Source organism: Etheostoma spectabile, chromosome 7 (assembly GCF_008692095.1).
Source record: "Etheostoma spectabile isolate EspeVRDwgs_2016 chromosome 7, UIUC_Espe_1.0, whole genome shotgun sequence".
NCBI lineage: Eukaryota > Metazoa > Chordata > Actinopteri > Perciformes > Percidae > Etheostoma > Etheostoma spectabile.
Window position 1 is genome coordinate 24,287,869 of NC_045739.1, and position 22,627 is coordinate 24,310,495.

Consider the following 22,627-nt stretch of genomic DNA (forward strand, 5'->3'; position numbering starts at 1 on the left):
GTCTTCCCGTCAAAATCTTTGATGCTTTATCGATGTTTTTAACTTGTTCTCAAGTTTTTGACCCTTTTTTTTCAATGTTTGTCACTTTTTTTTTTACATTTAACACTACGTAACACTAACTTATTAACTTTGGTTTCACAGTTATTTTTGGAATTTATGGTCGATAAACCTCATTTATAGGAAATTATACCTAATGTTGGAGTTAGAAAAGCAGAAATTAGGAATTATTTTGACTTCAGTCAAATTGACCCGTTGTCCTATATCAATGTTCTTTTTAATTCCCCAAAATAACATGATTGATTCCACACAACGCTCTTTGCCAAGTACAAATCTCTACTTTCATTAATTTTGGGTCTTATTCTATTTTATAGCATTGTAAAACAAAGTGAAGTGTTGTTGAAATAGTGTTGAGTAAAAGTTGACATATTCCAGTCTGTGATTATCATCAACATCCATTCCTTTAATTTTAGTCTCAATAATTCCTAATTTCTGCTTTTCTAACTCAAAAATAAGGTATAATTTCCTATAAATGAGGTTTATTGCCATAAATTCTAAAAATAACTGTAAAACTAACGTTAATAAGTTAGTGTTACGTAGTGTTGAAAACGTCAAAAAAAGTGACAAACGTAAAAAAGCGACAAATACGTAAGATAAAGTTAAAAACATTGATGAAAAAAGCTTCAATAAATGCGTCGATTTTCAATCTTGACGTGATGACAACACAAGGGTTAAACAATAACTTTGGGGGCCCCGTGTAAGAACTCTGAGGAACCCCTAAAGGTCCCGGGAGCCCTTTTGACAATCTCCATCCTATACAATGGCCTTTTTATTTAAAATATTAATTTGTAATTACCATTAAAACACACACATTACTTTAAAAAAATGACACGCTGTTTCATCTTCTGTTCATTTTTATTAACCAAATATGTTAATTAGAATAAATTCACAGATGAATCACAAGGTTAATTGTTCGAGTTGCAAAAATGTCACTGTTCCCTTGTTTTAACCCGTTAAAAAATCATTAACATAAAATCGTGAGTTGATCTTTAAATTCTTCTTTCTGTGGAAGTAAGAGGCCTCTTGGTTTTGGGGGGTATTTTGGCAGTTAGATGGTCTGTGAGTTTTCTTTCATTGGATAAATGATCCTGGGTCTGAAAACGTGAGAAACCCTGTAAATCGACGCCACATTTAGCTTCAAATATCTTTTAATGGTCGAGGGTCTGCAGAGGTCAACGTGTCCATCGGTTCCTCATGGAGAACCAAACCAGCGGTGATGGGTCCTGGTGCTGCTGTGGGGGCGGGGGTGGGGGGGGGACAAGTCAGGCTCCCCTCATCCCTCCGGAGGAATGGATTGTCCCGATCCCCGAGCCTTCCAGCAGAAAGGTTGCTTCCCCCGTGCGGAGGGTGTGGATGGTCGCGGAGGGCTTGGGGGGGGGCTGTCGGGCTTGGGGGGGGCGTGTCGGGCTTGAGGGGGGGGGGGGCTGCTTTAATGGCCGCCAAGATTTCGCTTTTCTCCCGTCATCCAGTCGATCCCGATGAACGTCAGGCTCATGGACATGAAAATGAAACCCAGTGCTGTAAAACACGCAGCCTGCAACCCCCCAAAAACAGAAGATACGTCACTTAGAATCACTTAGTCCCAAACTTAAAGGTACAAAAGAGACTTCAGATACAGTATTAGGGACCACTAAGGTCTATATAAAAGAGACTTCAGATACAGTATTAGGGACCACTAAGGTCTATATAAAAGAGACTTCAGATACAGTATTAGGGGACCACTAAGGTCTATATAAAGAGACTTCAGATACAGTATTAGGGACCACTAAGGTCTATATAAAAGAGGCTTCAGCTACAGTATTAGGGGATCACTAATGTCTATATAAAAGAGACTTCAGATACAGTATTAGGGGACCACTAAGGTCTATATAAAGAGACTTCAGATACAGTATTAGGGACCACTAAGGTCTATATAAAAGAGACTTCAGATACAGTATTAGGGACAACTAATGTCTATATAAAAGAGACTTCAGATACAGTATTAGGGGACCACTAAGGTCTATATAAAGAGACTACAGATACAGTATTAGGGACCACTAAGGTCTATATAAAAGAGACTTCAGATACAGTATTAGGGGACCACTAAGGTCTATATAAAAGAGACTTCAGATACAGTATTAGGGACCACTAAGGTCTATATAAAAGAGACTTCAGATACAGTATTAGGGACAACTAATGTCTATATAAAAGAGACTTCAGATACAGTATTAGGGGACCACTAAGGTCTATATAAAGAGACTACAGATACAGTATTAGGGACCACTAAGGTCTATATAAAAGAGACTTCAGATACAGTATTAGGGGACCACTAAGGTCTATATAAAAGAGACTTCAGATACAGTATTAGGGGACCACTAAGGTCTATATAAAGAGACTTCAGATACAGGATTAGGGACCACTAAGGTCTATATAAAGAGACTTCAGATACAGGATTAGGGACCACTAAGGTCTATATAAAAGAGACTTCAGATACAGTATTAGGGGACCACTAAGGTCTATATAAAATAGGATCTTGGATAGGAAAATAGGAACCTGGATCTTTGGTCTGGAGTTCATGGGTTCCTGGTCCGTGGGGACAATGCGAATGTAGAAGAGTCCAGGCAGGATGAAGATCAGACTGGGAGCGGTGGTGGCCCCTAGACACACACATCATGTCATTGTAAAAACTGAATTTATCTCAGAGAAAGCTGCTGGTTGTAACGAATCAGACCCCAGAATAAAATCCAGTATTGTGGCCACTGTATATGTCTCCTCCACCAAGGCGGTTCTGGTGCGGGTTCAGAGTCGGGGCCAAATATTGAACCAGTTCTTTGCTTTTCCACACAAATAAACCTGGTTCTGGCCAAGAAAACAGGTTCCAACTCAGCACCAACATAGCACTGGTCTAGAGATAAGAACCGGGTACGTCAGGTGCTGGGGGGGGGGGGGGGTTATCATGGCGTTAGAAAACAAAAACTTCTGGCGGCCATTTTGAAAACCCCGGTCAGCTGTTAACCATAGAGAGATGTTGATGTTAGCTTTGGACATGGATGGAAAACCAGAACCACCGTGGTCTGGGGGGGAAACCAGAACCACCGTGGTCTGGGGGGGAAACCAGAACCACCGTGGTCTGGGGAGGAAACCAGAACCACCGTGGTCTGGGGAGGAAACCAGAACCACCGTGGCCTGTCGAAGAAACCAACGGTCTGCTGGCTCTCAGGCTGGGGAAGATCCAGCTGGTTCTTAGAGAACTGGAGTAGAACCAGCAACGAACTGGCAACAGAACCAGAACCAGAACCTCAAAACGCAGCCGATAATCGCACACCCTACACCCGTGGGCTCCAGACAGCCAGAGCCAGCGGAGCTCAGAGAGGTTTTAGAAAGCCGTGTTTTACGATGCTAAAATCACTGATTATTTACATGGAGTCTGGTGGGTTTAGCCAACGCAATTTTGCGGACTTTTAGGTTTTAAAACGGATCTTAATCTTTAACAGAAAGATCGACCTCCTTAGAAATCCTTTCCATGATGTTGTCAGACACTTAGAATATTAATCTGAGTCTGTCGGCAGCAAAACGAGCTCTTTAATGAACCTAAATACAAGTTGGACAATTATCCCGTTAACTTCCATCGCAGCTTGTTTCTCTGCTGCCGACTGCAGCGATCTCGTTTAATACTGCAGCGATGTCAAAGGAAAATATGTCCTCAACAGTTTTTATTGTATCTGATTCTCAAGGAGCTGCTGCAGAAACAAGCCTGAAGCAATAAAGCAAAATGTAGTTCAGTAAACATGACAACATTATGAAATATTAGGACTTTTTATCTTGAAATATTAGGACTTTTTATCTTGAAATATTAGGACTTTTTATCTTGAAATATTAGGACTTTTTATCTTGAAACATTCCCCTCTGAGGTGTAGTGGAGTGGACTATGAAGTAGCAGCAGGGGGTGGGTCTAGGATCAGACCTTTGGGGGTGAGACTCAGACCCTAATGAGAACAGCTCTAGGTCTAGTGTCCCCGTTTTCAGTTTTACAAAAATAAAAGCATGACGTGTTTTGGAGGTATAAACGCTTCTGAGCTGAAAATGTCCCCGGATTTTGTCTGAGAAATCTGGTCCCCTTATTGTACAGAAGTCAGAGTTCATTTTTATTTGGCTAGATCTTTTTAGTCCTCTTTTCGTCCTCATGCTTCCAAAGTCTAATGTCCCACCTGTGATGCCGAAGATGTCCCGGATGTTAGGGACGAGGATGACCAGCAGGTTGACAACGGACAGCAGACACAGGGCGATGGCGATGTGACGCAGCCAGTGGAAGGGTTTCCCTGGAAACAGCAGCTGCAGGAGGGCTCGCCGGATCTGACAGAAACCCAGACGTAAGGACACGTACTGCTGCTCCGTTTTCACACAGAGTCCAGGAAACATACAACCAGTCAATGCAGAAGACCTGTGTGTTAACAATCCTCAACTTCTGTGTCTGTGTTCAACACAGTTGAGGCTTAATGACGCTAACCATGCTAACACTGTTAGGGTGACCAGACGTCCCCGGTTTTGGTGACCTGTCCCCGGCTGGATCTGTCCCCGGAAATGTCCCCTGTTTTCACCGTGACTGACAGACCCGAAATTGGAAGGAAAGAAAGAAAACTCTGACCAAACGGAGCCGATAGTCGCTCCAGACAGCCGGAGCCTCCGCTGCTCAGAGATGTTTTAGAAAGCTGTGTTTTACGATGCTAAAATTACTGATTATTTACATGGAGTCTGGTGGGTTTAGCAAACGCAACTTTTGCAGACTTTTATGTTTTAACCCTCATGTTGTCCTCGGGTCAAATTGACCCGTTGTCCTATATCAATGTTCTTTTTAATTCCCCAAAATAACATGATTGATTCCAACGCTCTTTGGCAAGTACAAATCTCTACTTTCATTAATTTTGGGGCGTCTTATTCAAGTTTTATAGCATTTAACATCCATTCCTTTAATTTTAGTCTCATTTATTCCTAAATTCTGCTTTTCTAACTCAAACATTAGGTATAATTTCCTATAAATGAGGTTTATTGACCATAAATTCCAAAATTAACTGTAAACTTAAATTAATAAGTCAGTGTTACGTAGTGATCAAAACGTCAAAAACAGTGACAAACATTGAAAAAAAGTGGCAAAAATGTAAGAAAAAGTTAAAAACATCGATAAAGATTTTGACGGGAAGACAACACAAGGGTTAAAAAGGATCTTAATCTTTAAGAGAAAGGTCGTCCTCCTTAGAAATCCTTTCCATAATGTTGTCAGACACTTATATTTACACTTAATATTAATCTGAGTCTGTCAGAAGCAAAGCGAGCAGGGGTGATTCAGGATCAGACCTTTGGGGGATGGGCGGGGGGGGGGGGGCCCTAATGAGAACAGCTCTAGGTCTAGTGTTCCCGTTTTGAGTTTTACAAAAATAAAAACATGACGTGTTTTGGAGGTAAATACGCTTCTGAGCTGAAAATGTCCCCGGATTTTGTCTGAGAGATCTGGTCCCCTTACTACTGTGGACATTAAAACAGACCTCGACTTGTTTTTGGCTGTTGTCTGTGTTTTTATCTTGAACTTTGACCGTCTCACTGTTAGTTTTCACTTCAGCGTAAAGTAAACCGGAACATTTTGGTCACCTAGAAATGTCTTGTTCAGCTTTCTGCCAACAGAGCTAGCTAGCTAGCGATAGCGTTAGCTTGTAACTTGAGGGAATTTCTGCAGATTTCTTTGTTCTGGCGTACATGCAGATGAAGGAGTCGCTTCAGAAGGGCACAACGCACTATCTAGGGCTCCTCATCCTCCCCAGCTCCCCCCCCCTCTTGTCAAAAAAACAAGATGGCGACAACAAACTCGCCAAACTCAAGGCTTCAAAATGGCGGTGCATCATGGATGCTACGCCCGCTATTTATACAGTCTATGGTTTTGCATGTTGGTGCTGGACCCTTATTTACTGAATCCTTCCCACTTTACTTTGTATTTTGTGTGTGTGTTGTGGTGTGTGTGTGTGTGTGGTGTGTGTGTGTGTTTTGTGTGTGTGTGTGTGGTGTGTGTGTTCTCACAGGAAACAGGACCACGGGTACAGTCAGAGTGACGGCCACCAGGACCGCCAGGCGAACACACAGGATCAGAGTGTCCAGGGGGTCCACCTTGCTGTAGGTATGGAGCAGCTCTGCTTCGGTGTTCCCTACACACACACACCACCACACACACACACACACCCCACACACACACACACACACACCACACACACACACACACACAGATATAACCTGTGACGCCTCACATCATTAGGCCGAGGACTTGAGGAGACGTCGGCTCACCGTAGAAGGTCAGGTAGCCAAATGTGGCGGTGAGGAAGTACATGATGAACATTCCCAGGATGGAGACGTTGCCGATATTTTGCATTCTTCTCTTTGTTGGGCTGTAGGAGGAGAAGAAAGCAGATATTTTTAAGCTATACAGTACACTATGGCTACAGGATACTAAGGAAAATATGTGATCTTCAATAACGCTGTTTAATTTAAAAAAAATATATTCTTTTTTTGAACAAATTGAACACTGAATTAAATCTAAAAGGCAGCACTACAAAAACAATGACAGTCACATTCACACCCTCATGTTGTCCTTGGGTCAAATTGACTGTCTTTGTCACAAAAAATGGGCCACCGAAATAAGCGCTGAAAATCAACAGCATTAAAAATATAAAAAAATCTTTGGAAAAAACATCAAAAAAAGGCACCCACAACATTGAAAAAGTGACACAAATGTCGGAAAAAGCGACAATAATGTTGAAAAAAAGTGACCATTGTTGACAGGAAGACAACACAAGGGTTGAAGTGCAGTTTTCTGAGATAACAAAATCTCTGTTGTTCAGATGTTAGTCCATATTCCATTAGTGTGTGAATTCATACGGTAATTAAAAACCTTAAAAATGCATAATAAATACGTTTAAAAAGGGACGTTTGATTTAAAATTGCGCAAAAATATTTCACATTAATATGTTGTTAAGACTGGAAAAGCGCTATATAAATACAGCACATTTACATTTACATTAAAAATATTTTGTTTACATTTTGTTCTTTATTGCAAATGCAATATTTTTATGTTGAAGTCAAAAGGTCAAATGACCAGATGAGTTTAGTGAAGGCCACACCTGTTGCATTGTGGGTAAAAAAAGGTCTCCAGGGAGAGTCAATGTGGCTGCAGAGGCAAAATGTACGGGCTCAAACTAAGATTTTGCACACGGTAATTGTGCTTTTGTATTTCAGCCTTGTTAAATTTGTTTAATATTTGTCGTGATTTCTTTGTATTTAATGCACTTTCCGTGCTGTTGTGGCGCTAACATCGCGGGGCCCGTCTAATTAAGGGAACATGTTTAAGAGACTGTAAAATGACTGAAAGAAGTAGATGTGACTCATTGTATTTTATGTTTTTATTCAGTGTGCCAATGTGCTGCAATAGCAGCAATCGGTGCAATGACGATTATTGCCCACACTTATTATTGTTCTTCCGCCAGATTTTTGTCCCACTACTAGTCCCGGAGCGTTGCCAACACGCGCACACAAAATACATCGAAATGTGTGTAATGATCGGGAATGGTGTGCTATGACTTTTCTAAGAGATTTGCCACGCGGTTTTCATGAAATTGGAAAAAAACGGCGAAAGATTTCTCATAGACTTGAATGGGAAAAGTTCGGGAAATCGCTCAACATCGCTCCAAACGCCCCCTCTTTGGGACCATGCTGTGTTGCCATACCTTAACGTAGAAACATGAGTAAAAGTTTAAACTGAAGACAAGACTTTGGCGTTTATTGGGCTGAATGGGCGTTCAGATATCAAGTGCTGTTGTGACGCTAACATTATGGGGCCCGTCTAGTTAAGGAAACATGTTTGAGAGACTGTAAAATGACTGAAAGAAGTATATTTGACTCATTGTATTTTATGTGTTTATTTTCTTTGTAGTAATAAATGTTAAAAGGACATCTGTGTGATGCGTGGCCGTGTTCAACTGGACCAGTGGAATTATAAACGTGTTCTGTATGTTTAATATAACGTGTACATCTTACTTGCTGAGTTCAGTGTAGATGGGCAGAACTTCAGGGTGACACACAAAAGCAAATGCCAGGATGGGGATGGTGTACGCCGTCTGCAAATCAGGAAGCAGAGAAGCTGAATGTTTTCCAGGAAGCTCGTAAACTCCCCGTGTCCAGCTGTGTGTAACATGATGGACCCGAAAATAGTTCCTGACCCCACGTGGGTTCAGAGCCCACCCCAACCCTCTAGAGCTCTAGACCCACCAACAGACTAGAGCTGCAAAGATGATCCACTATTACATTCATCGCCAGTTATTCTGATAACAGATATCGCTTGTTACAGGGTTGTAGTCAAGACCACCTTAGTCGAGTCCAAGATAAGTCCAAGACCAGGACTAGTCGAGTCCAAGACAAGTCCAAGACCACCTTAGTCGAGTCCAAGACAAGTCCAAGACCAGGACTAGTTGAGTCCAAGACAAGTCCAAGACCACCTTAGTCGAGTCCAAGACCAGGACTAGTCAAGTCCAAAGAGGTTTGAGTCCAAGACAAGACACGAGTGTGTGTGTGTGTGTGTGTGTGTGTGTGTGTGTGTGTGTGTGTGTGTGTGTGTGTGTGTGTGTGTGTGTGTATGTGTGTGTGTGCGTGTGTGTGTGTGTGTGTGTGTGTACCTCTTGGTTGACGGTGAGGTATTTGACAGCACACGTGTCCTCTGAGACGTCCGTGGTCACCGAGTAGTTGCCGAACACTTCCAGAGGACAAGCGATGTTGAATTTCTTATAGATGACCTGATGAGACAGAGAAACACAGTTAGACCCCAAAAAACGTCCAACTTCACCCTGAAAATGGAAAGTTTTAAAGAAAATGTGGACGGTGTATAAAGGCAGGTCTACTCGGTTCTCTCGGGGACCGTAAAGAATATTTTTAGGGTGTTTCAATTCAATTCAATTCAATTCAATTTTATTTATAGTATCAATTCATAACAAGAATTATCTCAAGACACTTTACAGATAGACCACACTCCGGAATTTACAAGGACCCAACAGTTCTAGTTTCCTCCAGAGCAAGCAACAGTGCGATAGTGGCGAGGAAAAACTTCCTTTTAGGCAGAAACCTCGGTCAGACCCAGGCTCTTGGTAGGCGGTGTCTGACGGGCCGGTTGGGGTTAGAATGAAGAGTGGCAATAACAAAAATAGAAAAAGTATTAGTAGTTTGTAGCAGTTCTTTGTGGTAGTTCATGGCATAGCAGGACGCTGTGCAGCATTACAAGGCACAGCAGAGCAGGACGTAGCAGGAGGAAGCAGGGCACCACAGTGTAGCAGTTGAACATGGCATCACAGAACGTGTAGCGGAACCATGGCAATAGCTGCTACCCTGATTTCGGAGCCTCTCTGATCTAACTGGGACGTTTTCGGACTGATTAGTGGGATTATAATAATGCAAATCTCACACAATGTTTAAGCACATATAACATTTTATATTCCAACACAACCCAATGTACTCCTTTATTCCATGCATTAGTCTTCTTTGTCAAAACCTGGCGCCTACATTTCCCACAAGCCAACTTGACCTCAACTGTAGCTCAGTGTAAATTCTTTCAGGAAGACCTCACTTTTAATTTAATGCACTCCTAAATCCATTCAGCTGTTACCAAACTTTACAGTGTATCATGCTGTGTACTTTACAGTGCATCATGCCGTGTACTTTACAGTTTATCATGCCGTGTACTTTACAGTGTATCATGCCGTGTACTTTACAGTGTATCATGCCGTGTACTTTACAGTTTATCATGCCGTGTACTTTACAGTGCATCATGCCATGTACTTTACAGTTTATCATGCCGTGTACTTTACAGTGTATCATGCTGTGTACTTTACAGTGTATCATGCCGTGTACTTTACAGTGTATCATGCCGTTTACTTTACAGTGTATCATGCCGTGTACTTTACAGTGTATCATGCCGTGTACTTTACAGTGTATCGTGCCGTGTACTTTACAGTGTATCGTGCCGTGTACTTTACAGTGTATCGTGCCGTGTACTTTACAGTGTATCGTGCCGTGTACTTTACAGTGTATCGTGCTGTGTACTTTACAATGTATCATGCCGTGTACTTTACAGTGTATCATGCCGTGTACTTTACAATGTCTCATGCCGTGTACTTTACAGTGTATCGTGCCGTGTACTTTACAGTGTATTGTGCCGTGTACTTTACAGTGTATCGTGCTGTGTACTTTACAGTTTATCATGCCGTAAACTATACAGTTTATCATGCCGTGTACTTTACAGTGTATCATGCTGTGTACTTTACAATTCTCATGCCGTGTACTTTACAGTGCATCATGCCGTGTACTTTACAGTTTATCATGCCGTGTACTTTACAGTGTATCATGCCGTGTACTTTACAGTGTATCATGCCGTGTACTTTACAGTGCATCATGCCATGTACTTTACAGTTTATCATGCCGTGTACTTTACAGTGCATCATGCCATGTACTTTACAGTTTATCATGCCGTGTACTTTACAGTGTATCATGCTGTGTACTTTACAGTGTATCATGCCGTGTACTTTACAGTGTATCATGCCGTTTACTTTACAGTGTATCATGCCGTGTACTTTACAGTGTATCATGCCGTGTACTTTACAGTGTATCGTGCCGTGTACTTTACAGTGTATCGTGCCGTGTACTTTACAGTGTATCGTGCCGTGTACTTTACAGTGTATCGTGCCGTGTACTTTACAGTGTATCGTGCTGTGTACTTTACAATGTATCATGCCGTGTACTTTACAGTGTATCATGCCGTGTACTTTACAATGTCTCGTGCCGTGTACTTTACAGTGTATCGTGCCGTGTACTTTACAGTGTATTGTGCCGTGTACTTTACAGTGTATCGTGCTGTGTACTTTACAGTTTATCATGCCGTAAACTATACAGTTTATCATGCCGTGTACTTTACAGTGTATCATGCTGTGTACTTTACAATTCTCATGCCGTGTACTTTACAGTGTATCATGCCGTGTACTTTACAATGTCTCATGCCGTGTACTTTACAGTGTATCGTGCCGTGTACTTTACAGTGTATCGTGCCGTGAACTATACAGTTTATCATGCCGTGTACTTTACAGTGTATCATGCTGTGTACTTTACAGTTTATCATGCCGTGAACTATACAGTTTATCATGCCGTGTACTTTACAGTTTATCATGCCGTGTACTTTACAGTGTATCATGCTGTGTACTTTACAATGTCTCATGCCGTGTACTTTACAGTGTATCATGCCGTGTACTTTACAATGTCTCATGCCGTGTACTTTACAGTGTATCGTGCCGTGAACTATACAGTTTATCATGCCGTGAACTATACAGTTTATCATGCCGTGTGCTTTACAGTGTATCATGCTGTGTACTTTACAATGTATTATGCCGTGAACTATACAGTTTATCATGCCGTGAACTTTACAGTGTATCATGCTGTGTACTTAACAGTGTATCATGCCGTGTACTTTACAGTTTATCATGCCGTGTACTTTACAATGTATCATGCCGTGAACTATACAGTTTATCATGCCGTGTACTTTACAGTTTATCATGCCGTGTACTTTACAGTGTATCGTGCTGTGTACTTTACAATGTATCATGTTGTGAACTTTACAGTTTATCATGCCGTGTACTTTACAGTTTATCATGCCGTGTACTTTACAGTTTATCATGCCGTGTACTTTACAGTGTCTCATGCCGTGTACTTTACAGTGTATCATGCTGTGTACTTTACAGTGTATCATGCTGTGTACTTTACAATGTATTATGCCGTGAACTATACAGTTTATCATGCCGTGAACTATACAGTTTATCATGCCGTGTACTTTACAGTGTATCGTGCTGTGTACTTTACAGTGTATTGTGCCGTGTACTTTACAGTGTATTGTGCCGTGTACTTTACAGTGTATTGTGGTGTGTACTTTACAGTGTATCATGTTGTGTAATACACAGTGGCTTCCCCCAGACTCACCGCAGAGAGGAAGAAGACCATGCAGGAGAGGGAGAAGCCGCTGGTGTAGCCCAGATACCCTGCACAACGCAAGATGACAACATTCAGACACAAAGACAACAAACACACACACACACACACACACACACACACACACACACTGTAGGTGAGTGTTAATTGGCGTTTTGAAGGTTGTATTAAATCACCATTTAATAAGGAAACAAAACTTAAAGCTACAGTGTGTTGTTTCTGTCTCCCCCAGGAGGAATTCAGAGTAATGACAACAACAACAACAACACTGTTGCCGCATCCACATGAAGCAAGCCTTCCGTGATTGCGTACCACCCCCCCTCCTCAACTCACTTACCCAGGTGTTTCATCAGAGCCAGGGGGAGGATGACGCCCAAAGTGACGATGATGATGAGGTAGTTTCCATTCATGAACCAGTCGCTAGGTGCAGAAGATCCACACACACACACACACACACACACACGCGCGCACAGACAGACAGACACACACACACACGCACAGACAGACAGACAGACAGACACACACACACACACACACGCACAGACAGACAGACACACACACACACACACACACGCGCACAGACAGACAGACACACACACACACACACACACACGCGCACAGACAGACAGACACACACACACGCGCACAGACAGACAGACACACACACACACACGCGCACAGACAGACAGACACACACACACACACACACGCGCACAGACAGACAGACACACACACACACACACGCGCACAGACAGACACACACACACATACATACAGTTAAGCATACACACAAATGGTGTAAAACAGCTGTTCAAACTGCATGTAAGGTTGTAAAAAAATGATATTTTTCACTTTGTCCCAGGGCAGAAAGTCAAATATCTAGGCTAGGCTTGTGAGATATATACACACACACACACACACACACACACACACACACACACACACACACACACACACACACACACACACTACGGATCCTACTGCCCGATGTGAGTCGAGTGCAGATTTGAGTCGTGCATGCGTCACTTTGCAACAAGGAGTTAGCATCCAAGATGCTAACGAGCGACTTCTGTAACGTCATCACAGTAAAGATGGACCTACTTAACCAAGTTGGTTCACTGCTAGCTTAGCTACAAGTTAGCATCAAACACTACAAAGGGCTGTCAGTTGAATGGTGTTTTGAGCTAACGTTAGCATCAAAACAACCATAGATAGCTACGGTTATGAAATTATTTCCATCTTCTGTTATTGTTTGTAATAAGAAAACTTTATTATTTCACGGATTTTACAAATTTCAATATGACAGTTATACCATAAACCGTTTAAATCTGAGCATGCATCTGCACTTGACTCACATCGGGGAGTGACACCTACAGTAGCCCAAAATACAGGCTACTTCCTGTTTAGCGCTCTGCTAACTTGAATGGGGATCAAACATCGTGATGGCTAAACGATCACGCCGGTTGTGACACTCAAAAAAAGACAAATCCACTGATTTAAAATGTGTCTCTTTCTCCATGTAAGTCTGTGGGGGAAAGTCTTTTAGAAGTTGTAGTTCCACCATTTTGCCGCTACGTCAATTAGCTTCAAATACCCGGCGCACTTCCTGGGGGGCCGGGGCAAATAACCGTAGCGCCGTGCGCCGCTTTGTTTGCGTATTGTTGATCTCTAGTTGCTAGCGGGACTCACTCGGAGCTGGACGTCTGGCCGAGGAAGGCTTGGATGACCAGCGGTAACTCGGATTTGACGATGAACAGGTAGCTGGACATGGCTGCAGGGGAGGAAAACAGAGACAGCCTGAAGAAACAGTGGTTATTAGTTTCCATGGCAACATGTTTTTACGTGTTCCCTCAAAACAGGGATGTTTTGGCACCTTTTGCTTCCCTTGGCAACCTAGTCACGTGACACAAACATCTCCGTTACCAGAGGTGGAAAGTACCGAACTGCAATTACTCACGTTCCTGTAACTGAGTCGTCGTTTTGTGGACTTCTACTTTTCAGTGTAGTTCTTTTAAATCTGTGATTTTACTTTAACGTGAGTATGTTTTAGTTGAAGTATTTTTACTTAGCTACATTAAAATCCACATCCATCCAAGGGTGTAAGGGACCCAAAACAGGGGATCTGGGGGTCCTCCGCCAGACACGTGTTTTCTATTTGAATCCCATATCCTGCATTTCTACATTTACAGGAAATAATTAAGTTCACTGTAAAACCTTTCACCGCAAATTTACAGTAATATACTGGCAGCAGCTTTGTCAGTAAACTGCGGTTGATTTACAGTAAGCATACTGTATTTTAAAATGAAGGTATTTTACTGTAAACAGGTATACAGTTACTAACTGCATTATTTGAATTTATAGTAATATACTGGCAGCAGATTTACCTGTAAACTACTGTTTATTTACAGTGGGCATACTGTATTTTAAAATTAAGGTATTTTACTGTAAACCGGTGTACAGTTACAAACTGTAATTTGAATTTACAGTAAGATATTGGCAGCAGTTTCACCAGAAAACTACTGCTCATTAACAGTAGTTTACTGTATTTTAAAATTAAGGTATTTTACTGTCCACAGGTATACAGTTACTAATTTGAATTTACTGTAAAATACTGGCAGCAGCTTCGTCAGTAAACTACTGTTGATTTACAGTAAGCATACTGTATTTTAAAATTAAGGTATTTTACTGTCAACAGGTATACAGTTACTAGCTGTAATTTGAATTTACAGTACTGTACTGGAAGCAGCTTCACCAGTAAACTACTGTTAATTTACAGTAGGAAATCATAGTAATCACGGGTACCAATGCAGCGGCCGCGGGTTCAACTCCGACCTGCGGCCCCTTGCTGCATGTCATCTCCCCCCCCCCCTCCCATTTCAAGTCTAAAAGTAACTTTTACTCTCAGTCAATTTTAAATGAGCTTTTTTGGACTTCTACCTGAGTAGATTTTTATACAGGTAATGTTACTTGTACTTAAAAGTTCATTGCAGTAATAGTACATTTACTGCAGTATTTATATTTTTGTACTGCCTTCCGCCTCGGAGCATTACCATATTTAATAAGCCGGTGTCTTACCTCCGATGTTGTGCAGCGTGATGACGACACCTGCCACGATCTTCCCTGGATGACCAAACGCTCTCATGCCGAGCTGCTCGTAGGCTCGGATGCCTGAAGGATAACGGAGACGCAGTACTACTGACACCTGTACAAAAGTACTCAAAACAGACCCAAACTGGATCTGGATCCCCCTAAAATATCATCATAAATAGAGCCCGAGCGATAAAGGGTTTTAAAGGCCGATACGATACAAATATTGGGTTATTTCAAAATCCGATAAATCGGACGATACATTTTTTTTGTTAAATATCCAGAAACGTGCAACAAAACAAACATATTTCCCTAACATTAGTTATTTGTACCCATTTATGAGTAAAATAATACGATAATAAGTAGTTTTTATTGTCACGTCAGAACATCAAAACATGTTGAAGTTCAGATAAATAAAATGTAGAAAAATACAAACTTAACATATGCCACTTAAACAAAAACACACTAACAAATAAAATGTGTATCGGCCGTTATTGATACCGATAGATCGGGAAATGCCTAATGTGGCTGATAATATCGGCAGATAATATCTGTATATATCGGTTGGGCTCTAATCATAAACAACAGTCAATAAATTGCCTGAAGAGAGAATGTATTTTAGAAAAGTTGACGCTCTGAGACTGTCTGATAATATTTTCCATGTTTGACGAAGCCTCACCCACAACGCCAGCGCTGCGTAGCAGCAGGTGGACGGAGTAACAGGACAGAGCGGCGATGCATGTCAGCAGGATCCTGGAAAACACAAGAAAACGTATCATAGTAATGTCATTAATCTACCCCCCCCCCCCCCCCCCCACCCCCCCCACCACACACACCACACACACACACTTTACAGTAGGCGATTTTAAGCTCTTTCCAGGGACAACAGATGAAAAATAGCCTTTCGGCTAATGCTGGTGCATTACAGCAATGTTAATTAATGTGCACTGTCACTGTCAAATGAATTGAATTGAATTAAAATGATTAAATTTATGAATTAAATGTATTTAATTAAATGAATTCAATAAATTAAATGTATTAAATGTATTAAATGTATTAAATTGAATTTAATATAATTAATTTCATTGTTTTACATTAAATAAATGTCACTCCTACATGTTGATTAGTTTAGTGAAAACCAAGGTGTCTGCAAGGGAGTAGGTTTTGTTACAACAAAGGGGGAGGGGGTGGGGGGGGGGGGGGGGGCTTACAGGAAGAGGACGATGCCCGTGTTGGACATGGCGTAGGACAGACCCAGAATGCCGCTGCCCATGATGGCGTTGCTGAGGTTGAAGACAGACATCCCGAAGGAGGTTTTACCCTCAAACTGGAAAACACACAAGACTCTTAACTTCCTGTTACTAGTCTTCATCACGATGTAGAAACAGTGTTGGAAACAATCCAGGTTGAAAAAACTAAATGACCATTCAACATTTTTAATGAAGGACATCAGGCTCCATTTACATCGCTATGTTTTTATTTAAAAAAAGAATGTCTTTTGCTAGGTTTCCCCTTTTCATTCCCCCTGCTCTGGTGTTTTCCACTCTCAATCCCCCTGCTCTGGTGTTCCCCCTCTCATTCATGTTTTCCTCTCTGATGTTTTCCACTCATTCCCCCTGCTCTGGTGTTTTCCCCTTCTCATTCCCCCTGCTCTGGTGTTCCCCCTCTCATTCATGTTTTCCTCTCTGATGTTTTCCACTCATTCCCCCTGCTCTGGTGTTTTCCCCTTCTCATTCCCCCTGCTCTGGTGTTCCCCCTCTCATTCATGTTTTCCTCTCTGATGTTTTCCACTCATTCCCCCTGCTCTGGTGTTTCCCCTTCTCATTCCCCCTGCTCTGGTGTCCCCTTCATTCATGTTTTCCTCTCTGGTGTTTTCCACTCATTCCCCCTGCTCTGGTGTTTTCCACTCTCATTCCCCCTGCTCTGGCGTTTCCCGGAACATTTGTAGTTTGACTTAATTGAAGCCAAAATGTTATTCTTGCTGTTCTTGCACCTTTTGGAAATAGTTTTGGATTCAGTGTCAGCTAAATGTAATGAAATGTAATATTAACACAACAGCTGTTGATTGTTCTGAGTGAACACGTGGAGCGTCCTCACGTCTGTGAACTGAGGTCTCTTTGATCCGTCGCTCTTGTGTGGCAGGAACATGTCTTCCTCTGCTGGGATTCTGCAAAATCCACACACACAAAAACAACTTTAACCGTCTTTAAGGACAAAGACACATCGGCGATGTTTGACAACACTCTACAAACGTCCCTGTTAGTGATGGCGTTGCATAGTCTGTCCACCAGAGGACGCTCTACAACGTCCCTGTTAGTGATGGCGTTGCATAGTCTGTCCACCAGAGGACGCTCTACAACGTCCCTGTTAGTGATGGCGTTGCATAGTCTGTCCACCAGAGGACGCTCTACAACGTCCCTGTTAGTGATGGCGTTGCATAGTCTGTCCCCCAGAGGACGCTCTACAACGTCCCTGTTAGTGATGGCGTTGCATAGTCTGTCCACCAGAGGACGCTCTACAACGTCCCTCTTAGTGATGGCGTTGCATAGTCTGTCCACCAGAGGACGATCTACAACGTCCCTGTTAGTGGGACATAGGAAACGTACCCTCCCTCTGCAGGCGCCGCGTCCTCATGATGATTACCGTTCGATAGCTTCTGCAGTTCCATACTTCATCAGGGACGTGGACGGACCTACTCCGTCAGATAGAGAGACACGCTTTTGGTAAAGTCTGAAAAACAAGAAACAAAACAAAAGCAGCTTATTAGAAATTAGATTGACGCGTCATACATACGACATTTCACGTGATCAGTCTATCATGTGTACAACTTAAACTTAGGTTTTTGCCATAAATAGTATCTCATACATAGGATGTACTATCCAGGGCTTGCGTACCAATATGGGAATTGTACAATTAGGGGAGAGGGAAAAGGGACACAATAGATTTATAGTGTGGTCTTATATATTATAGGATGCTCTTCCAGTAAAAACTAGGTCTATACCAGATGATTTTAAAGATATATGTAACCAGATAGTTGTTGTGCAATCTTAACAAGAGATACAGTAAATGCAAACTGTTACACAATTTATAGTTTGATGTTGACTGAATATCACTGACCTCATTAAAATGTATATTGGTTACAACTGCTTTAGCTCTAACTGCAGTATTAGATGTGTGTCATGTAGATATTGGCGTTAAAAATGTTGGGGGGGAGGGGGGTGCTAATGTTTATTTTTAGCCACGCAAGCTAGCAGCATGGCCCTAGAGATGGCATGGTTGTATGTTCTATAGGCTGCGTATGAAAAATAGCGTTAGCATCAGTGGCGTTCTGTCCGTCACCATGTTGGTATTATGAAATCAGAAGTGACCATATGGGACAAAATTACAGCGCTGGGGGGGGGGGGGGGGGGGACGCATTCAAGCCAGTTTTGTTTATGGTTGCTATGGCACTGCGCTAAGCAAAACGCTAAAGATCCTCTGGAGTTTTAACGACGGGTAAGCGCAGACCTCCGGGTACTGGAGACAATCATCAGCAGAACACAGAGCAGGTGGAAAAACGTCAGACTTTCTCTCAAGTTACCAGCTAATGCTAGCGCCAGCTAGCTTGGTTGGCGCACACACACACACACACACACACAAACAATACAAACTCATATAAACTCATTATGAAAATGTTTACTGAGGTAATAAATCAAGAGAATTAGGCTCATTGTCTCATAGACTTCCATAGAAACAGACTTGTTTGGTGGAGTTTCCCCCTGCTGGACGTTAGAGAGAATGCAGCTTTAAGGAGTCTCCCCCTGCTGGACGTTAGAGAGAATGCAGCTTTAAGGAGTCTCCCCCTGCTGGACGTTAGAGAGAATGCAGCTTTAAGGAGTCTCCCCCTGCTGGACGTTAGAGAGAATGCAGCTTTAAGGAGTCTCCCCCTGCTGGACGTTAGAGAGAATGCAGCTTTAAGGAGTCTCCCTGCGTGACGTTAGAGAGATGCAGCTTTAAGGATCTCCTGCTGGACGTTAGAGAGAAGCAGCTTTAAGGAGTCTCCCCTGCTGGACGTTAGAGAGAATGCAGCTTTAAGTTCATGTTTGTTTCACTTTCGGGCCTAAAGGGAAGATGCTCTTAGGTGAATTCCAATCATCTACTGTAATTTTAACCGGGCTCCAATGTTGACAGCACTTTTTCAACAAAAAACTACAAAACGTTGACCAAACTCAGAAAATGCACAAACGTGCAAAAATGACAAGAACTACAGTCTTGGGAACCTAAATTGATATGCGGGTCGAATCAAAATGTTTTGACGCATGCATCAGAATCAGGTTTATGTTATTGGGTCACAATATTTCCAAAACCTCAGTGAAAAGCAACGTGGCTCTACAGATCAGCTGGAGTGAAGCCAGGTGTAGACCGCTACAGTTATGGATATCTCGTCCCTGTAGACCTCGGGACCAGCAGGCTGAGATAACAGCTGAGAATGACCTCTCTGCTCAAACATTACTGCGCTGGTTCCACAGGCATTGACATTCGTCGTCGTCACGCATGCTCCTTGTGTGTATTTACCCCGACGCAGAGAGACAGTTTCCCTTCATTCACCTTGAACTTCACTGCCAATAATAAAAGCATTCACGTTTTACAGACAGGAAATCAAAGACACAGTTGGGTTTACCCTCGCGTTGTCCTCGGGTCAGATTTGACCCAATTTCAAAGTTTTTTTAAATTTGGAAAATATGGGACATCGAAATAAGCTAAAAAAAAAAAAAAAAAAAAAAAAAGTTGATTTAACATTGGGGAAAGTAAACAAAACAATGAAGAAAAAAAAAACTGTCAAAAAACACCAGAAAAAAACGTCAAAAGGCGGTCCGGTGGATTTTTTAACCCACTTTTATAAAGGGCGGGGGGGGGGGCAGTAGCTCAGCCTGTAGGGAGTTGGGTTGGGAACCGGAGGGTTGCTGGTTCAAATCCCCATACATTTAGTGCAAGTATAGATACTGAGCATGTGTGTGTAATTCAGGCCTGTGTGTAATAACAATTAGTGTTAATTGTAATTTCCCCTTGTGGGACTAATAAATCATACGTTATTACTATTGAGGGTTTTTAGGTAACCAAACCTGTTTTTAAGGAGGATTTAAAGGTGCACTATGAGTTTCTGCATGGTCACTTCTGTTGACGTTCCAAGTAAATGAAACAGAGCAACCCCCCCCCCCCTCCATGTTTCAATAAGTGTGATGACCAATTGGCTAGCTGTCGCTGTTAGATTTCTAACTGAGTTTGGATGAATGATGCATCAGATGTATCAGACGTTTGAATCTGCTTTATATATTTGGTGAATCTGTATAACCGCGTAGGACCATGTCCCGTGCACCTGCTCTTCTGCTACTATCCCACTTGTTGTGATGCAGGTACACCCACCCATCCTGTGCACCAATCAGATTCGAGAGATTCTTTGCCAATGCTTTTTTGGGCCAAAGCCGCACGTAAACATCTCAGACTCTGTACTGTAGCATGTGCTTTGGGTCACTGGGAGTCAAATCTCCAAGCAGAATTTATGCAACAAAAACCAGGCAAATTATTACACTTTACACCATATAACGGTTTAAACAAATCTATTCAGAATATTAAAAAAAACAGCTGGTGTGTCACCCTGAAGACACCCAAACTTAAAGGAGTACACTGAACTGAATGGATGCTATTTGTTGAGAATAGGCAAAGAAAACCTAAAGGAATAGTCTGACATTTGGGTCTAGTATGACATTTTCTTTTTCTATTTGAGAGTCAGATGTTCAGATGTATATCTAGCTTCGGGCCTGTGTTAGGACAGCTCGTTCACACTGCTTTTCTGAATTGATTCACAGGGTTTTGAAGTATTTGCATGAGCTTACAGAAGGAAAATGCAAGACTTTAACACAGACTGCAGTGTTTACACAGAGCCAGATTCCTCCAGGACAGATATAGAGCTGGCCACAGTGAGGTACGAGGGAACGGAAAGTGTACAATGTGTCCCTGAATGAGGCCCTGCCCCATTTCTCAAGCATGGAAAGAGTACATTTGCAGCTTATATAACACTGTTACCTGTCCATGTGTTGAGTTTTTTTAACGTGCATCACATTAAAGTCTACTCTCCTACAGCATGACGTCAAGCATCTCCATGTTTACCTCAACACCAACAATGTTTTTTGCGTGCATTTTTCCCGAGTTGTACATTCTTTTAAATTAAATGTGTAGTAGGTCAAATTGGCAAACACTTTACACACAATGACAGCATTTAATAACTCATATATTAAAGATGTTGTTTACTGTTGATTTGAAGAAGGCCTGAGAGACAAAGAGTCATCAGAATAAATAGAGAAATGCAAATGGAGCCAGAGGTTTAAGCATTAAATCCCTTGCCCAAAACAATCTGAATAATTTATGCATCAAGACTCACCATGGGCCATTTAAAAATGTTAATTCCTAGACAGGAAAATGTGTTGAAACGGCCAAAAGAGAAACAATAACAGACACAATATAAACCCAGCAACCTCACTGTCACCAAAGAAAGAAAACAACTACTCAACTTCAAATGAACTCATTCACACAATGTCAACTGACTTTGCCACTGTTTGGCTCCACATCTGGAGCACAGCTGCATAACCTGAGCAAAGAACTAGACCACATGAGACTGGCAAAACCTAAAATCCAAGCCTGTTGTAACAAAAGCTCTGCGCTACTGCTGCGGGTCGTCACCCTTTCCTGTGCAGACCTCCTCAAAAAGCCGAACCACGTGGCAGTAAGGTAGCTCCAGCTCAACCAGAAGAATGCAGTGACTTACCGGTATGTCTCCCGGCTGACTGTCTGAAGCAGGGGGTGGAGGTGGAATGGGGGGGCGGAGGGGGGGGGGGGGCACTGTGTGTTGAAGTTCTTGGGATCAGAGGGGTATAGTTCGAGGCGGAGAGGACACCGACACCGGCCTGTTTCTGAAGCCCCGCCGAAGGAAGAGACTAAGGGAGAGGGGAGCAGCCAGTCAGCCAGGCGGTCGGTTGGGAGGGCTGCTCGCTGAAAATGACGGTTTCAAGTTTCTGGTGATGTCACATGTAGAGACACTCCTCTTCCTTTCCAAAAAAACAAAAGAAAACAAGGCAACTGTGGCTTTCTCTCAGGGCTCTGGTGATGGATTGCTCAGTGGGGAAATCACTTGGCGCTTATGGCATGCTCACACTGCACACACACACAAGTGTGTCTCACTATCTTTGTGGGGACCAGTCATTGACATAATGCATTCCCTAGCCCCTTACCCTAACCTTAACCATCAAAGCTAAATGCCTAACCTTAACCCTCACACTAGGCCTAACCATAACCTAACTCTAACCCTAATCCTAAAACCAAGTTTTATTCCTCAAACAGCCCTTTAAAGTTGTGGGGACCAGCATTTTGTCCCCACAAAGCTGTCAGGACCCCATAAGTATACTGTATTCACGGT

The 22,627-nt window shown here is 42.4% G+C and overlaps 1 protein-coding gene across 3 annotated transcripts; it reads right to left on the bottom strand.

Moving 5' to 3' along the window:
* Positions 1 to 1,089: 1,089 nt before the first annotated feature.
* On the bottom strand, positions 1,090 to 22,377 carry slc38a5b (solute carrier family 38 member 5b). 3 transcript variants are annotated; one of them, XM_032519847.1, is made up of 17 exons: positions 21,980 to 22,377; positions 17,784 to 17,907; positions 17,275 to 17,344; positions 16,389 to 16,504; positions 15,857 to 15,930; positions 15,166 to 15,258; positions 13,780 to 13,861; positions 12,428 to 12,510; positions 12,082 to 12,140; positions 8,745 to 8,861; positions 8,110 to 8,189; positions 6,364 to 6,464; positions 6,103 to 6,227; positions 4,245 to 4,389; positions 2,590 to 2,693; positions 1,483 to 1,591; positions 1,090 to 1,451 (listed from the first exon to the last, which is right to left on the bottom strand). In XM_032519847.1, exons 2-16 carry the CDS (start codon positions 17,843 to 17,845, stop codon positions 1,487 to 1,489), a joined length of 1,416 nt encoding a protein of 471 aa, XP_032375738.1. In that variant the 5' UTR covers positions 17,846 to 17,907; positions 21,980 to 22,377; the 3' UTR covers positions 1,090 to 1,451; positions 1,483 to 1,486. The 3 variants fall into 3 exon arrangements, with proteins under 3 accessions (XP_032375738.1, XP_032375737.1, XP_032375739.1); XM_032519846.1 differs by having other exon boundaries at positions 1,090 to 1,591; XM_032519848.1 differs by lacking the exon at positions 21,980 to 22,377 and adding an exon at positions 21,596 to 21,613 and having other exon boundaries at positions 1,090 to 1,591.
* Between the last annotated feature and the right edge of the window lie 250 nt (positions 22,378 to 22,627).